The following is a 19,417-nucleotide window of genomic DNA, read 5'->3' as shown; positions in this document are numbered from 1 at the left end:
AGAGGAGGCAACAGCCCACCACCGGTCCCCTGGGCCCCTCTTCACTCCTACTGCTGCTGCTACCATCACTGCTGCTGCTGCTGCTGCGGCTCAATACCTCAGTGCCTGCCTGGGATCAGGACCCCCCGCGTGCTGCCTGCTGAGAGAGAGGAACGACCACCAGCACTGCTGCTACCACTACCGCTGCTGCTACTGCTGCTGTTCTTGTGTTGTTGTTGTTGCGGGGAGGCCAGCCTCCACTGAGGAACCACCTGATCAGAGATCAGTCCCACCTGAGGCACACCCCCGTGGGGTTATGGCTGCTGCCGCGCAGGCTGAGCGGCGAGCGTTGGCACTGGCGGCTCCAGCACTGGTTGCGCTTCTGCTGGTGTGCCAGGCCACGCTGGCCCTGGGCGCGTGCCCGCCGGGCTGCCACTGCTTCTTCGCCACGCTGCAGTGCCCGGACGGGAGGGCGGGCATCAGCAGCATCCCGGCCCTGGCGTCGCAGGAGAGTGAGAACATCACGGACATGTGAGTATGCTTGTACCTATGCCAGTGACCCACACCTGCTGCTGGAGCTCACGGGTGGTGGTGTGGTGGTGTGCTGGTGTGATGGTGTGATGGTGTGGTGGTGTGGTGGTGTGCTGGTGTGATGGTGTGATGGTGTGATGGTGTGGTGGTATAGTTGTGTGGTGGTGTGGTGGTATGGTGTGGTGGTTAGGGGTACCAATCTCCTACTGAAGGAATCAAATCACGTAGCTATCGTTTCATTTGGCTGAGAGTTAAAGTGGGTTTTAATGTTAATTGGCACTAAAATTGTGAAGTTGCTTTTGTGGCTCATTAGTATGGGATCTGATACCATTTTTCTTGTTTGGTGTTTTCCGGCGGCTTGTTTGTTGTGGACCTCGTGGCCTGAAACAAGTTGTTTTCCCAACGACTTGGCAATGCTTCTTTGGGCCAGCGAGAGGCCAAGCAAAAGCAGTTGAGTTCAATCAAGGTGATTGGTAGCCAATGAGTTTTCATAGGCAGAGAAATATGGCGTTATTGATTGAAATACATCCCATTTTAAAATGCACATGTTAATGCCTATGGAGTCGCTATGTCGTGATTGGTCCTTTTCTGATCAACCAATCTCGTAACTGGAGACCGTGACGGATACATGCAAACTGGTTTGGGCCTATTCCAGGAACGAGAAACTTTGACGGTTCCTAACAAGGCAAATGAGTGGTTGGTGATGTATTAGACATAATCATAAAAACATTTTAAGTAGCTTACAGTTATGCCAGTTCATTTGCCAAGATAGAGCTGATTACATACTTTGGCCTGCTGCTGCACCTGCTTGCAACTGATCTATCTATACAAAATATGTTGGGTATACACAGTGGTGTAGTGGTCCCTGGAGAAGTGGGTATACTCTTAATTCTTTTTAAGTAGCCAATACAGCACAGGATAAACGCCCTGTTTTGAGAAGTGGGTATGCGCAATGCTGACTGAAAAATAAGTGGGCCTGCGTATACCCTGGACTACACCACTGGGTATACATTTCAGATGAAATTAAATATGGCAACTTTCAATGAAGGGAGAGTACTGTATTGTATTTACATACCATTCACGTGAGTGAAACCATCACATGGTCTTCGTGTCAGCCTCATGCATGACAGAAACCCATTACATTATGGCTCCAGCTCATCAGTGATCCAGGAGATCTGAGCCCTGACACTGATGAGAACACAGGAGAAAAAAAGCCGACTGTTATTACACCACTCAGTATTAGTTAATGCTATTTGGTTTTGGTCTGGACATTAATTGGTCTGGACATTAATTGGTTTGGACATTAATTGGTTTGGACATTCATTAGTCGACTTCTTAGGGTTTCCACAGCTATTTCAGCAGAAGAGGCATTTCTCTTCACAAACTGATTGTCCTATGTTTCTAATTTCCACCTCCTATCCTCATTTGAATTTTTTTTTTTATATATTTCTCCATATGGGCTTTTCACTTTGCTATTGTTGTGCTGTGCTGTGCTGTGCTGTGCTGTGCTGTGCTGTGCTGTGCTGTGCTGTGCTGTGCTTACCAGCCGTGTTGCAGTTCTCTGTTGTTCAGTTACCTGTATGCTCCCAATCAGAAAGCCTCATGAGTCTTTATGTTATACAATGAATAGCTCACCTATGTGGCCACACTTTCCTTTACCATTAGGCGAGATTGCTCTTTCACCATACACCAGTGTTCAGCACCCCAGTGTGTGTGTGAGGGACAAACACTGGCCGATGTTTGTGAGCCTGGTCCAACACTCTAGAACACAGCAGACACCAGGAAGGAACAGGGAAGGAGGCATAAATGTAAAACTCGGCGGCAGCAGCAGCAAGCATGAATCATGCATCACGCTATAAATTCAATTCTGCGAATTGCCAAACAAATGCCCAGCCCCCAGAACAATAGATGAAATATTACCCACTTGGCTCAATCCAATAAGCGAAGGGGGTTTATGATTCCCATCCCACCTGCTCGGTAATTACATTACAGCTCTTTGAGTCAATCCGACACAAATAAATATCTGTTTGTTTTTCCACCGGCTCACATTGCTCTAAGTGTCAGAATCAGAATCGGCTTTTGTTGGCCAAGTTAGTTTGCACAAACAAGGAATTGGTCTGGGTGCAGTGGCTCTCAGTGTGCTTACACATATTACATGTACATTATAAATATACATCACAACACAAAACAATACAACAGTGCAAAACAATACAACAGTGCAAAACAATACAATACAACAGTGCAACGGTCAACAATCCAATAGGTCTTAAAACAATATCCAAGGAGTATATAAACTATAGTGCAAACTATAGTGCATAAATAAATACTATGGCATTTGGTTATACAGTCACAGACAGAGTGACAACCGACATAACAGCACAGCCTAAACAACGTCAGAGACTGTTTGTGGGGTCCCTTTGTGCCCTCATAGTGAACCTCAAAAAGACGTCAACAAATCTGGATTGAAATTGAACACTGATCTTTAAAAATACTGACTCGTTATTTCACCATCACGTCCCTTATTTAATACCGGGCTGCTGTTATAGGGATTACAGCCAGGGGACAACACAGCTGAATACAGATGATGGTGGGCTGGGAATGGACTATGGTCCAATTAAATATCACACAAATGATGATGATGGTGATGGGGAAGAGTGGTATGAGGCTGTGATGGGCGAGATGGCCATCTCCCTGCGTGAGGCGAACAGGGTAATTGTGCGGAGAAGGGCGTGTGCTCTCTCCACCCTCGTAGTGGAAGAGAAATGGCAGCACGCAAAAGGCCATCCAAACACACAAAATTACGGCAATCTCTCCGGAAACAACAAAAAAAGAAAGAAAGAAGAAAGAAAAACATCACCCAGGTGCTCCACCATCCAGTCTCCATTTTGCTTAAAACAAGCACATTTGGCTGCCAGTGCGTTAAGCAAATTTGGCTTGTTAAGATTTCTTAAAATAAGTAATATTTGCTTGAAATAGGTGAAAATAACCTTACCAAGAAAGCACTAGGTAAGTACAATTTAGCTAGAAACAAGACCAACTGGATTTTTCATCTCAATATAAGAGTAATAACACTAGGTTAGAAAAGCATTTTTTGCAGTGCAGGTGCTCCACCATCCAGTCTCCATATTCCACTATGAAGTCTATTTTATCCTCTTTCAAGGCCTTTTTGGCTGCAGCTTTTGATAGGCTTGAGCCGCAGCAGACTGTACTAAAGGGCGTCAGTCAACAACAGAAGCTGCCGCTAAGTTCCACACTGACCAATCTTAGCCACACGTTTTAATCACAAAAGTGATCCTGGGAACACACATCATCGCGTGGACTCTCTATGCAAGATGCTAGTGGAAGCGAACAGGAGAGATGTTATCCTTCGAACCAGTGTGAGGAGTGGGAGACCACATTCAGAGCTCTCTCCGCACACACACATAGCCTTGGGATTCAATGAGGTTGTCTGAAACTTAAAAAAAGGAGAACGATTCTCAGCGGGGCGTATGGTTCCCACCCTCCTGTAACATAATGGTTAATCAACCACATGCCTCATCTGGTCATTGGTCCCAGCAGGATCCAACTAAATTATGGTTTTTAGAGCTTTGCCACACAAAAGGAGAGGTGAGAGACAATTGAGCTCTCAGTGGTAACAGTACATTTGGTTTTGTTCTCTTTAACAGAGAGTTAGCAAGAGCCCAGCTGGCAACTGTTTGAAATGTTCAATTGAAAGGTTCAAAGAATTAATGCTCAAGATTAAGTACACAGCCATACTGTGTGACGTTGGAGGGTTTAGAGAAGTGACTGATTTGAGTGTGCAGTTCAACTCCTACTCAACTCACAAAAACTGTCATGTATGTTTTTCTTGTAGCTTGTTGCTTTGTGGCTGCTATCATTGTTTGTCTACTTGTTTTTGTTTTGTTCAATGCATATTTATTGAGATTTTCAAACACAACACAACAAAACAAAACAAGAAGAAAAAAAAAAAAAGTCCAGAGTGGTTAGTTACATGTAGTACATAACAATTTAGTCAGAGTCATGTGCTTTTGCGATCAGTTGACAAGACTTTACTCTGTAGTGTTGTGGGCTGTGGACAATCATAGGACTCTGTGATTGATCTAACTCTGGCCCTGGGTCTTGGGCCCATATTATCTTACAGTGGTCTCGACTGTATGGCTGGTGTTCTTGTTGTTATTGTTTTATTTACTCCTAAAAATGATTGTATTGATACATTTGAATACATTCTTTCCTCAGACACATTGAAAAAGAGCCTGATCTGAAAAATATTACGAAAATAGATCTTGCCAACTACAGGGAGCTGAAGAATCTGTAAGTACAGTGGCTTCTTATGAATTAATGTTACACTTAATTTAACATTTCCATACTACATGAATTATCAATAATATATGTTATATACTGTACATGTGCAAGAGATATTTTAACTATTTCATACAAAATGGTACACTAATCTGGCTCCCTTTGGGCTCAAATGAAAAAAATAATGAGTTTATGAAAAATAAATAGTAATTTGAATGCATTGAGTTCTGGTATTTTATAAAGAAAATGACCAGCATAATTATGTGAATAGATTGTGCATATTAAAGTTAAATCAGGGCAATACACAAATATAGTAGACAATATAATATTTAAAGATTTAATGATTTGGAGTGGTCAAAACGTCAACACCATGGTTGTCTTTGACACATTCAAAGGCCATTAGATGCATCCAGTTGAGCAGAATAATATTTGATGTCAGATCCACCATTGAAGAGATATTATCAACTTGCACAGATCCCGAGTGGTTGAAGGCCTGTTTTTTCCCCTTCTCAGGACGGTGACATCGTGCGGGTTGGAATACATCTCAGCTAATGCTTTCCAGCACAACCTCAAGCTTCAGTATGTGTAAGTATCCTTGTCCTTACAGAGGATTGTCTTTCTACACCTTGTCCCCAACAAGCATTGAGCTTCATGGTTGACACCTGTCAATCACCCACTTCCTTCCCATGAAGCTAAACGTCTAAGTCCTAAGGCTAAAAAATTCTCAGGGTGAATTCCCTAAACCAAATTCAGCCAACACTTTCAATAAGTCAATACAGATATTTTCAATTGGTCAACCAATAAAAAGGTTCTAAAGTGATATGAGCAATCCAATGTCGCTACATTTGCGCTGAGCAAACGGTTTGTTACACTGGACTAGGAAATCAAGTCAAAAAACGTGTTCAGCATACAGTCATTTGTAAAGCCTATGTTTGCGAACTAAGGCTTGTTATCTTGTATCTTGGTTGTATTGCATGGTTGGTGACCCTTATCACCACCATCTTGTAATTGTTACTCCACTGCTTGTGTGACATGCCTGGTGTTGTTGATCTGGGGAAGAGCGGTTGGATAAAAGCACAGGGGTGGCACAGGCTGGGAGGGGGTTGAGGTTGGGGTGGGTACTAGTCTGGAGAAATTGGAGAAGACATCCACCAGTCACCCTTTACTCGCTCACTTTGGCGTATTATTGACAACTGATGCATAATATATACACTCCACTCAGGGTCCATTATCGCTTAATCAATACTTCACAGAGGGAGAAGAGGGGGGAAGCAGCTGTGCCTCTGAGATTGGGAGAGTTGCACTGGAGAGCGTGTGGGGGGGGATCGGTGGGGGGGGGGGAAGGCTCTGAGATTGGGAGAGTTTCACTGGAGAGCGTGTGGTGGGGGGGATCGGTGGGGGGTGGGCGGCTCTGAGATTGGGAGAGTTTCACTGGAGAGTGTGTGGTGGGGGGGGGGATCGGTGGGGGGGGGGGGGGGAAAGGCTCTGAGATTGGGAGAGTTGGGAGAGCGTGGGGGGTCTCTGAAGGCAGCACTGTATGGCACACTGGGGCAGAATTAAAGTGGAGGCAACACCATTTTAAGCGCCTCTTTTCCAAGTCCTGCATCTTCCGTTCTTTTCTTTATTCCCATTTTTTACCTCTTCCTCGGAGCAAGTCTCCCTCACCACCCATCTCTCTCTCTCCTCTTCTCTCTACCTCTCTCCTCTCTCTCTTTCCTCTTCTCTCTCCCTCCCTCCCTCTCTCTCTCACCCCCTCTCTCCTCTTCTCTCTCCCTCCCTCCCTCTCTCTCTCCTCATCTCTCTCCCTCTCCTCTTCTCTCTCACTCTCCTCTTCTCTCTCTCTCTCTCCTTCTCTCACCCCCTCTCTCCTCTTCTCTCTCTCTCCTTCTCCCTCTCCTCTTCTCTCTCACTCTCCTCTTCTCTCTCCCTCTCTCCTTCTCTCACCCCCTTTCTTCTCTCTCCCTCTCTCCTTCTCTCACCCCCTCTCTTCTCTTCTCCCTCCCTCCTTTTCTCTCACTCTCCTCTTCTCTCTCCCACAATCTCTCTCTCTTTCCTCTTCTCTCTCCCTCCCTCTCTCTCCTTCTCTCACCCCCTCTCTCCTCTTCTCTCTCTCTCCTTCTCCATCTCCTCTTCTCTCTAACCACCTCTCTGCTCTAAGCAGCTGCTATTCCCGCCCAAGCCCCCCAACCCCCACCCCTCACCCCCCACCCCCCACCCCTCACCCCCCACCCCTCACCCCTCACCCCCCACCCCTCACCCCCCAGCCCTCACCCCCCAGCCCTCCGCACGGCGGCACAAAGCAGAATCGAGCTGGTAATAGATAGGCCCTGATGGCCAAACCATCTGACATGAACTTTTGGGGAGCAAGGAAAACAAGTATTTGAACCCCCTCCTGCCCCCCCATTACTGCTGCCACAGAGGATATAGATCAGCCGTGCGGTGCCGCCGTCCCTGGTGATGTCGTCAGTCATCTTGGTCGTTTTTTTTTATACGTTTTGTTTTCATCCACCAGCATAAGAGGAACATTCTGTCTCAGATTGCCACGCAAACCACATGAGAGGAGAGGAATATCCATCCATTAAATACATCATGACTCAAAACTCGATACTGTATTTTAAGAAATTGCGAAACATCAAAATCAATCGATCATTAAAATATACGTAGCGTTTGTCAATAATCCAATATTGGCATTGCAATGACCCGTTTCCGTTTAGTTCTCGCTAAATTAATTTGCATGTTTAAAAAAAATTGATTTATATATAAATCTGTCAACTGAAATATTATGGAATTCGGCAAGGTCCCCTACCCCCTTTCAATTTAAGGATGCACCTTTAATGAAGGACTGCACTGAAAAGTGCTGTCTCATGATAAGGCGAACAACACAGTTACATGGAACACACTTTCTTCACAGGCCATGTGGTCTCTTTTCCTGTTAAACACCTGGAAGTGCAAACTTCATCCAGTTAATTAAATGATCTGGCACCATCACATGGATCTGAGGCCAAGACGCCTATAGCTCAGAATTATGTGTTGGAGGTAAAGGCTAATTCACTAATGTGGAGAACACGTGGAGAAGGAGTGTGTGCCAACATTGTTCAGGAATAGAGTATAGCACTTGATATGAATGATTACCTTTCATAATTGATTAGAACTATTCAAACTGCCAATCCATCCATAAAGTAACTTTGTTAGGGTAGATACACTTAAAAAAAAAAACTTTGAAGTACAATGAAAGGCCTTTAAACAAGTTCATGACTCTCACAAATGTGCATCAGGGAAAAGTAGTTCTTAACTTTTTTAAAGATTTTGGTTTTGTGGAAGCATTGAAAGCCAAGTGAGGGGGGGGGGAAATTCTACAAGCGGTTTAAATAACTCAGCTACTTTGTTGTTTCCCTCACAGGAACCTAGCCTTGAATGAGCTCAGGCATGTCAGCTGGAAGGTCTTCCACTATCTCCCCCTTGTGAATCTGTAAGTCACATTTAAGGTCATTTTGTATGCTGAGCTTTTCTGTGCTCAAATGGCTGAGAGGGCATGGCTGTGTGAAAGCAATCCCTTGTGTTTTGTCATTTGTTTATTCTACCCAGTATATCAGCGGACTAAAGTGCTACACACATTCATACCTCAGGCCAGGAATAACTTTTACAACTGGTGGATTTTGTGGTTATCTTTCCCCAAATAAAATGTCTGTCCTCTTGTTTTGGATACAGGGTTTTGAGTTACAACCCACTGGATTGCTCATGTGACCATCACTGGCTCCAGCAGTGGCAACTGGGTGGACGGGGTGACCTTGACGGTCAGCCCCCGACCTGCGTGTCCAATGGGACTGTTCTTCCACTGGATGCCCTGCTCATAGAGAACTGCAGTAGGTTGACAGACAATTGTAGTTGGTCAGTTCCGCCTTAGTGTCTATTCAAAGTCACTGTGAGGCCTGACTCTCCACTTTGCACTATTGTTTATCCATTGCACTGTTGTATTGTATTGTTTTGCACTGTTGTACTGATTTGCACTGTTGTATTGTTTTGTGTTGTGATGTGTAATATGTGTAAGCACACTGAGAGCCACTGCACCAAGACAAATTCCTTGTTTGTGCAAACTAACTTGGCCAATAAAACCTGATTCTGATTCTGATTCTGATTGTGAAAGCATGCCGATTGTGAAACCTCCTTCCTAACTGGCACCTTGACTAGTGCTTAACTTGCACTTACAACAGTTATATTCCTGCACTTCTTTTTCTTTGCTCGTGTGTCGTTTTTCTATTTCTTATGTAAAGTAGTATTTATTGTTACACCAGGTTTGTATTGCTCTTAGTTTGACTGTTCTCTCCCTTGTACATCGCTTTGGACAAAAGCGTCTGCTAAATGACTAAATGTAAATGTAAATCTCAATAGAATAAGGTAATTTTTTCTGCATGGATGGACCTTAATGAAGAAGCGGAATAATGATTGTTATTGTAAGGCCTGACATAGGGTGTTTCCTGGTAAAAGATGTTTTCAAATGCACCCCTCATATGCGTATTACTTGGCAGGTATTCCCGAAGTCAGCATAAAGTCCACCACAACAAAAGTCCAGGAGGGAGGGAACCTGACGTTTGTCTGCGAGGTGACGGGTGTGCCTACGCCCTCTGTGGAGTGGAACACAGAGCACCTTCGCTCATCCTACACCTGGGAGGTGCGCAACAGTTAACCTGCCGCATAGGCACCTTGTTCCAAGCTACTATGCATTGCCTTTAGAAACAGCTGTCGTATGGATTTAAACAGACATTTAAGGGCATTTCTTATGTAAAGTCTACTGTTGAAAGCACCTGTGCTGGGGAGGACTGTATAGGTCATAATCTTTATTCTTTTTATAGCTCTACTGTACTCAACTCTACTTTACTATAACCATTCTCCCTTGTACGTCGCTTTGGGCAAAAGCATCTGTAATGACCAAACTAAATATTGAAATTCCAATCACACATACAGCCATTTGCCATTTCCTCTCCCTCTTGCTATTCACTAATAAGATATTCTCCTCTCGGTCGTTTGTGTCCTCAGAGGAGACTGTGGGGCTTCACTCAAGAGCTGGTGCTGTACCTGGTGAACGTGTCTTCAGCAGACAACCTCCACAACCTAACCTGCGGGGCGGAGAACAGGGCCGGGCCGGGAGTGGCAATGGTGCCCCTGGACATCGAATGTGAGTTTTCAAACAGCTATTGTTGTTTACTTACTTTTTTGTTTGTTTTGTTTGATCCTCTGTCTTCCTATATGTTTTGTTTGTTGTTGTATTGTTTTGTTTGTCTTTGCCCTGTAAAGCCTCTTTGAAAAAGGCTTTATAAAAATTGTAATATTATTATTATTAATAATAATAATAATAATAATAATAATAATGACTCCTGGGAGACCAGCTGCCGACACTGTGTTTATTGGTGGGCAATAGTGGTTCATAGTGGGCGACAGTGGAGTCGGAAGGTTGCTAGACCGATCCTGACTCCTACTCACCAAGTGCCGAAGTGTGCTTGAGCAAGACACTGAAGCCCCAATGTGCAGTTTGGCGACTAAGATAGTAGTCTCCGCCATCGGTGTGTGAATTGGTAGACGTCTGAGGCATTCATCTGTAAAGCGCCTTGAGTGCTGTATGAGTAGAAAAGTGCTATTTAAATGCTGTCCATTTACCATTACTATGAAGGGGACATGCGCTGGATAATAAAACAAATATGGTGTCTTCCAGCATAGGATGTATTTATCTCTTCTTTGTTGAGCACGGAACTTTGATGGCATCATTTTCCATCGCAAAAGCTTCATCATGCTGTTATTGTCAAATAGCCGGGGAGGGAAACACCGTTTGACTGGAGACAAATGCATGGCCATCTAGGGACAGATAATTAATGTCAACAAAATGGGAGAATAACGGTCATCAGATCTTATTTGAGTCTGTGCTAATGGACCTCTCCCTTGTAGTCCGGAAAACATAATTGTCCGGGGTTGATTGGCAGGCAGCAAGTGGCACGAGCGCCACTGCTCTATCAACATGAAGCCCTTAGCAGACAGTGTGTCATTAACTACCACCTCATTATTCCCCCTCGGATCCGTCGGAGACTTCCATGGCCTCGGAAAACAGCAAAGCCACTCCTGGCATAATGTCTGATTGCCAGTATATGTGAAAATGTGCTAGAATCTTTTCTTGCGAAGGCAGTGAGCTAAGTAACTAATAGATAGATAATGTTACCCTCTTTTCTTTTTTTTTTTTACATGGGTTCTTCAGCAGTTCACATATAAAAGAAAGTACAGCAACGGGCTCATCTATTTATACCATGGTGTCACCCACTGGTGTAACCCTGTCAGAGGCAATCATGGAATATGACATTAATGTCTTCTTAGACTCCTGGCGAAGCACTTTTCTTGCACAGGGGTCACGGGTTAAGAGCAGTGAAATGGTCGTAGAGGAGCGACTGCTCCTGACATCAGCATGTTCTTCGATCTAAAAAGAGCCATTTCCTGCAGCCCATGTTCAAGTGTGCTTCCAGGTACCCCTTGTGGTCAGGTCCCCCTCACAAACTCAGGATACATTATTCATGCCAGGTCAACAGGTTAACGGTACAGATGGACGATACTGATTTCTGGGAAAAAAGGATGTATGCTTCATAACACTTATCTCCCTCTGGAACGAAATACTGTTTTCTGATTGGCTAATGGGATGCTTCATAACACATAACTCGCTCCCTTGGGTTTCGACTGACTTGGGTTCAGACACAGATGAGATTGGTTCATCTTTGAAGAATTGCCACTGTTATACTGCTGACTGCAGAAAACACAGGCCTGCTCAAACTTGCTAAGAACTCAGTTTTCACAAGTGGACAGCTGGTTATGATATCTAGGGACACGTCTATCAATTTTGTCTTTACTCTGCACTGTGCGACCTACTATAGAATATAAGCGGGCACTCTGATTGTCAATACCCAAGTGTTCAATTTGGTTGATATACAGTATCAATTGCAACCTAACCTGGAGGTATACTACACGTACACAATTCATACTTTTTTTGCAATCATATTTAGCTAAAAACTGCTATTAGGAACTGTTTAGGTATGTTATGCTGTATAGTTATGACAGACTGTCTTGCTTCCCCTAAGTCATCCATCATCCTGTTTCTTTACCCCATCCTCTTTATAGTCCCAGTGAAAATCTTGTGGCTGAGGGACCCTGAGCAGCAGCACAACTGGTGCATCCCGTTCGCACTGGATGGGAACCCTGCTCCGAGCATCCGCTGGCTGTACAACGGCAGCGCCCTGACGGAGGGCGACTACACGTACACGCAGCTCATGATTGACTCGGAGGACGGCTCGGTCAAGCATGGCTGCCTCTTCCTCAACAAGCCCACCCACCTCAACAACGGCTACTACACGCTGATCGTGAACAACAGCCTGGGCACGGACAGCGAGACGGTCTTGGGGAAGTTCATGGATAACCCCTTTGACCCCTTTGACCCGGAGGGTATCATCCCTGGTGAGAAGACAAAAACTATGCTAACTACTTACTAACCGAGAGTGAGGTCATGCTGGGAAATATCAAACTGAGACCAGAGCCGAAGTTTGATATTTGCCGGCATGACCGAACGGTCAAGGCTAGTAAGTTGTTTATTATATGGAATTTTTCGCTCCCTTTATTTTGCAAATGAATGTTTTAATGCATAATGACTTTTGTTGTTGATAACTAACATTTCTTTTTTTTCCCCTCTCATTTGCCCCCTGCTAGTCCTTAGTGAAGACCCAAGTAAGCACATAAACTTGTTCAAATAAAGAGAACTGATTGTTTAGTCTAAATGTAACTCAACATATATGCTTTCTAAAAATAAATTGTCTAGTAATAATACAACTTAAATCTTTTCATAATAAAATAATGATCAAAGCAATCATGTGAGGTAGACAAGGTCAGAGTGACATCCTGTGCACTGTGAGTGTGCAGAGTAAACGAAATACATTGATTTCTTACAGCTCCCACCAACCAATCACCAGAGGACGTTACTGAGAACTTGGAGAGCAGGGTTTTTGGGGTAAGAGCACATTAAAAACACAAAGGACAGTGAAATAAAGCCTGATGTGTGATGTGCGATGTGTTCTTGCTGAGTGCTCTTAAGTAACTCTTTTTCTCTCCATGAGTAGGTCTCTGTGGCGGTCGGGCTGGCTGTCTTTACCTGCACCTTCCTCCTGATCATGGTGCTGGTCATTAACAAGTGTGGCCAACATTCCAAGTTTGGCATACACCGTAAGTCCACACTGACATGGCACGGAGCAGGAACGAAGTCAGAAATATTCCATTTTGAGATAAATGTATGCTTTGCACTGCCACCAGGAAATTGGTATGACTCTATTAATGAATTGTTATTAATTAACCACCCATAAGTAATTAAAAATATTAAAGTTATTTAAAGCAGAGGGAGCACAGTAGTGCTCTAATTACTGCACAATGTTGAGACAAATGAACTAAATAATAAAACAACAGCTATAGTACAACAGCAAAACAGTTAATTTAGCCCCTGAAACAATATCAATCTACAAAGCAGCCATCAAAACATGTGATCACCCCTGACGTCTCTCTCTCTCTCCCCCCCCAGTCACCATGGGATCTTAAATGGCTCTGTTACAGGCATTGTGTTCCCTTTAAGTAATGCACGGGGAGGCAGCAATATATGATTTCCGCTAAGCTGTAACTTTGCACACTGTCAGCCTAACAGCTAGGGGAAAGTGCTGCCAGGTCTTAATTACAGCGTTGCAAAGTAAATAGCATCAGGAGCCACAGCCTGAGAAAGGGGGCCATTAAGGAAGACTGATGGATCCAGGGCTTTTTCTGGTCCACTCGGACTGCCTCCTAAAGAGCCTAAGTGGTCCTGATTGCCTCTCTCTCCCCTCCTGTCGGCCCGTTCCCACTGCTGCGCCATTCTGCCAGGACGCCAGGAGCCTGTGGTTACTGCTTGAGAGGCCTTTATGATTTTTTGGGGGGTGGAACTTTTTTGCCTTTTTTAATGTTGTCAGTCACAGACGAAATGGTGGGCTTTAAATATAACAGTGGTTGGTTTTTTTCCCTTCCGTTTCTTGCTAATGCACTACTGACTGCTGGGCATCGGTCATTGCGGCTCACATTTGGGTGAATTGGCAAAGCGTGCTCCGTTCGTCAATACGTGTCATACCTGCATTCTCACAGTTCTTTGAAAGGGAAATGTGTCACGTCTAAAGCAAGTTCCAAATTAAATTCTGAAGAGAAAAACGGCCGTGGATTTAAAACATTTGGGGAGGTCTTTTTCAAACAGCTCTTGAACTCCATCTCTTCTTTAAAACAGGTTCATCGGTTCTGGGTGCGGAGGATGACCTCGCGGTGTCTCTGCGTTTCATGAATTTTGGGGCCAGCCCCCCTTCTTCAGATGAGGGAATGCTGGATCCTGGCCTGTCGAGCTTTGTAGAAAACCCTCAGTATTTCTGCGGAATTATCAAGGACAAGGACATGTGTAAGCATGTAGGGCTTAGATTAAGGAACGCCGCACTCACACTAAATAACAACTTTTTCAATGCCAGATGTTATTATCATAAGCTACAATACACAAGAAAATTCACTGATGTTTTTCTATGTATTCAAACTCTACAGGTGTTCAGCACATAAAACGGCGGGACATCGTGCTGAAATGGGAGCTCGGTGAGGGGGCTTTTGGCAAAGTCTACTTGGCAGAATGCGCCAACCTCAGTCCTGACACTGACAAGATGCTGGTAGCCATCAAGGTGGTCTACTTCTCCTTTGAAAATCCAAATGAATGAATTTACATCATAATCTGCCTTGATGTGTCTTCTGTTCCATTGCTGAACAGTTAAGAATGACCTGTGTCGAACAAACATAAAACATTTGTGGTTGTGATGACCACTGCTCCCTGAAATGTTTGCTGGTTTGCAAATCGCCCCTCCGTCCAGTAGATCTAAAAACATAACCAAGGTTAAAAGCCTTACAAGTGTATGGCTGCTCAATATCTTATTTATCCCCACCATCAGACTTTGAAGGATGCAAATGAGTCGACGCGACAGGACTTCCAACGCGAGGCCGAACTTCTGACGGTGCTCCAGCACGAGCACATCGTGCGCTTCTACGGTGTGTGCACGGACGGCGAGCCCCTGGCCATGGTCTTTGAGTACATGAGACACGGGGACCTCAACCGCTTCCTAAGGTAACCACAACCCTCAGACCCCCTTCCCACCCCCACCCCCCCACCCCCGCCTACCCTCAAGATCCAGGGCCGCACTGTTCGGCTAACCTCCAAAGACTGAACAAAGTATTGGTGTGGTGGAGTGGTCTCGGGTACTTATCCCGGAGATATAAGTTGGTGCAAGGACAGCTGAGTCGCAACTGAATGCGCTCAGTGAACAAGATAATACATACTGAAAGTCCTCATCGGTTTTTCCCCCTGAAAAGAGCGCTACAGTTAGAGGCCTTGGAGGAAAGAGTCCTCTAGGCTTTTGTTAGCCACACAACATGTAACGTTCCCAAATATCAGCAGTCTACAAAAATAGTCTACTCTAAGAATTCAATTGAAATTATTTCTCCCTCCAATTAAATGCATCTCGTATGCCCCTCACAGGAAGTAGCTCGTCCCACTACCGTAATCACAGTATGGCGTCCCCCTCCAAAATGGTAACAAAAGCTTATTTGCACTTTTTGCGCCGTTGTCGAAAATCCCGGGAAGCCGTGGGAATCACAGAATAAGAAAGTTAGGAGTCTGGGTTCCGTAGCCAAGCCAGGCCAGGCCATACGCTCTATATAGGTCAGGCCCTGCAGGACACCATCCATCCCAACTGGCGCCTGGAGTGCCAGGTGTCTGTGGGGCCAGACTGGGGATAGGGACCCGTGCGTGCGCGCGTGGGGAGGTGGAAATCACATTTTCTAGTAGAGGCCAGTGCGCTAAGCCTCCCCAGCCTCTGAAGCAGCTGCTTCTGCCCCATGCCACCTGCCCTTTAAACTAATAGGGATAGCCCATTGAACTTCCTGAGCAATCAGAGTGGGGAGGCAGCGAGAGGGAGAAGTCGAGGAGTTCTATGAGGATGGATGGGGACGCGTCAGCAGAGACGCATGGCGACTGAAGAATGGCTCGGGTTAGTCGGAGGGAGAGCAGCAGTGTAGGAGTCAATTAGGAGTTTGTTTGAGACGGACTTCATTAATATATCGTAGGAATTGAATTATGGCAAATGAATGATACAACTAGGACAACCCCTTAATGTTGTGTGTCCACCCATTAGTGCAAAATGGCTTTCCACTGGCCTGAGATGGCCTTTTACGCAGCCAACCAGCCCACTCGTCCTTATCAAAAGGACATCTGCACGGTCCCCCACAGCTGCTGGAGCCCACTGTAATTGTGTCCTGCCTGTGTGTTAAGAGTGTACAGGTCAGTGTGAGTGAACTCTCCTTCAACCACCACCCCCCCACCCCTCTCCTCCTCCTCCTCCCCTTCAACCTCCTCCCCACCCCTCTTCTTCTCTCTCCAGGGCCCATGGCCCCGACGCTCGAATCCTGGATGATGGGAAGATGCCCTCACTGGGCCAACTGACCGTGCCCCAGATGCTCCAGATCGCTGCCCAGATCGCCTCGGGCATGGTCTACCTGGCATCCTTACACTTTGTCCACCGGGATCTGGCCACCCGGAACTGCCTGGTGGGAGAGGGCCTGGTGGTGAAGATTGGGGACTTCGGGATGTCGCGGGACATTTACAGCACGGACTACTACAGGGTAAATGTGTGTGTTGTGATTTTCTTTTTCATCAGAACAGTGGCATGGAAATATTCAACATTCAAATCTGTGCCATTTAAAAGGATTAAAGTCCTCCAAGTGACATGATTTCTAGCCAGTAGGCAGATCATACTAATACAAACGAACCAAAAGGCTAAGTGCATGAATTTCACTGGTCCACCAGAGTTGTTGAAGTGTCCACAGTGAGCTTACAGTTCAAGTTCTCCAACGTAGTTTATGTGAACACAATCTGACAGGTTGGTGGCCGACGTAGTTTATGTGAACACAATCTGAACACAATCTGACTGGTTGGTGGCCGACGTAGTTTATGTGAACACAATCTGAACACAATCTGACAGGTCGGTTCCAACGTAGTTTATGTGAACACAATCTGAACACAATCTGACAGGTTGGTGGCCGACGTAGTTTACGTGAACACAATCTGAACACAATCTGACAGGTTGGTGGCCAACGTAGTTTACGTGAACACAATCTGACAGGTTGGTGGCCAACGTAGTTTATTTGAACACAATCTGACAGGTTGGCGGCCAACGTAGTTTATGTGAACACAATCTGAACACAATCTGACAGGTTGGTGGCCAACGTAGTTTATGTGAACACAATCTGACTGGTTGGTGGCCAACGTAGTTTACGTGAACACAATCTGAACACAATCTGACAGTTTGGTGGCCGACGTAGTTTATGTGAACACAATCTGAACACAATCTGACAGGTTGGTGGCCGACGTAGTTTATGTGAACACAATCTGAACACAATCTGACAGGTTGGTGGCCAACGTAGTTTACGTGAACACAATCTGAACACAATCTGACAGTTTGGTGGCCGACGTAGTTTACGTGAACACAATCTGAACACAATCTGACAGGTTGGTGGCCAACGTAGTTTACGTGAACACAATCTGACAGGTTGGTGGCCAACGTAGTTTATTTGAACACAATCTGACAGGTTGGCGGCCAACGTAGTTTATGTGAACACAATCTGAACACAATCTGACAGGTTGGTGGCCAACGTAGTTTATTTGAACACAATCTGACAGGTTGGCGGCCAACGTAGTTTATGTGAACACAATCTGAACACAATCTGACAGGTCGGTGGCCGAACCATGCTGCCCATTCGCTGGATGCCTCCGGAGAGCATCATGTACAGGAAGTTCACCACGGAGAGCGACATCTGGAGCTTTGGCGTGGTCCTCTGGGAAATCTTCACCTACGGAAAACAGCCATGGTATCAGCTCTCTAACAGCGAGGTACTGTCAATATCATACACTTTAAAAAACACTTGGATATTGTGACTTGGTTTGCTTCGGACTATGGCCTATAGATATACTACACGAGTCAATAAGTGGGATAGGTTCAAATATTTACCTCATATGGAATTACCTTGTACTATACAGAGCTGAAGGCCAAGAACAGTGGGATCAATATGATACATAAGTATTATGGGCAATCTTAAGCTTTAAGTTCAAAGCCCCCTTTAGAAGAGGACTCCGGCGCGACCACAACTGCACCATTATGGGAAAGGGGCCTCTCTTCTTTCAAGTGGGGGGTAGATCACTTTTCCCATTCACTCAATCCTAATGCGATTAGGCCTCATCTTCGCCCCTGAGCCGACGTTGTTTAACCTCGTTAACCTAATCCTTCCTGGTTTATGATGGACGGGCTCAATTATGGCACGACTGATTATGAGCCTCGTGGATAGACTGCCTATGACACCCCATACAGAGCCAAAGCCTTGAGGAGGCCAGACGTTTTGGACAGGGAGGTCAATATGAACCTTTTGCTAATTTATTGCCATGATTGAAAGCCCATCTTGGCATGCTCCAGAGGACTGCTGAGAACCTCTCAATGTTATTTCATTACGTCAAGGGTTGAGGTCACTGCTCCCTAACTGCCAGTCCTACAAGTGGGGGTCTCAAACAAGGTTCCCCGATCATTACTGTGTCCAGCCCTTGACAGTGATAAATGCTCAAGCTCGGTTGATACACTGGCTGTCACAAGTGGTATGAGGACTCGATTCAAGTATGAGCACATATCATTTTTATTTTAGGAGAAATTAAAATGCTTAACTTTGCATATATCACGGTAAAATTGTCCTATAGCAAATATATGTGGATATAGACATCCATACTCTAAGGTACACATACATTATTTTTCAAAAGCAAATCAGCACACTGAGGCTATATTCAGCTCATGGTGAGTGTTTTCTCGTCTGCCTACACAGGCGATCGAGTGCATCACGCAGGGCCGAGAGCTGGAGAGACCGCGCACATGTCCGAAGGAGGTGGACCAACTGATGCAGGGCTGCTGGCAGAGAGAGCCCCAGCAGAGGCTGGTCATCAAGGACATCTACAGCCGTCTGGTGGGCCTGGTCAAAAACCCTCCAGTCTACCTGGACATCCTGGAGTAGCGCGCTCGATTGTTGGGAGATGGGATGGTGAGGGTGGGGCGAGGGGGGGCGGGGTGGGGGAGGGTCGAGAGCAGGACCAGAGGAGAAGGAAAAAAGAAGATAAGCTGAATGGAGGATCTTGTCATTCTTCTATCAGCCACGATCGATGAAACTTAAGACTCAACACAACACAACCCCTGGAACGCAACCCTGGTCGCAGATATGCTGTGCTGCTTGGGCTCTGTTGTTGCTGGCCTTGGGTCGGGTCCTGGGGAAAAGACAAAGGCCTTTCTGGGAGGACATGAACCCCAGGGGACGGGACATGAACCCCTGAAGAAACATCCAGAATATCTGTGTGAGCTGGGGGAGGACAGACTGTCTGGTGAAGACCGACCAAGAGATCAATTCCAAATTGGCTGCAATCAATAACAAAAGTCTTCTTTGAATGTCACTCTTTTAATGTGTT

The 19,417-nt window shown here is 45.5% G+C and overlaps 1 protein-coding gene across 1 annotated transcript; it reads left to right on the top strand.

Annotated features, from left to right (window-relative positions):
* Positions 1–295: 295 nt before the first annotated feature.
* ntrk1 (neurotrophic tyrosine kinase, receptor, type 1) lies at positions 296–18,972 on the top strand (the record flags this gene model as incomplete). The annotated part of the gene is made up of 17 exons (XM_080858085.1): positions 296–510; positions 4,747–4,821; positions 5,323–5,394; positions 8,210–8,278; positions 8,518–8,672; positions 9,336–9,478; positions 9,844–9,982; positions 11,959–12,291; positions 12,541–12,558; positions 12,780–12,838; positions 12,948–13,050; positions 14,123–14,287; positions 14,425–14,555; positions 14,820–14,992; positions 16,305–16,545; positions 17,654–17,812; positions 18,787–18,972. The coding sequence occupies 17 exons, from the start codon at positions 296–298 to the stop codon at positions 18,970–18,972; spliced, it is 2,436 nt and encodes an 811-aa protein (XP_080714211.1).
* Positions 18,973–19,417: the final 445 nt, after the last annotated feature.

Source organism: Sprattus sprattus (genome assembly GCF_963457725.1).
Source record: "Sprattus sprattus genome assembly, chromosome: 19".
Lineage (NCBI taxonomy): Eukaryota > Metazoa > Chordata > Actinopteri > Clupeiformes > Clupeidae > Sprattus > Sprattus sprattus.
Note: the sequence above shows the minus strand (reverse complement) of the source record. Positions and strands in the feature narration are given on the sequence as shown.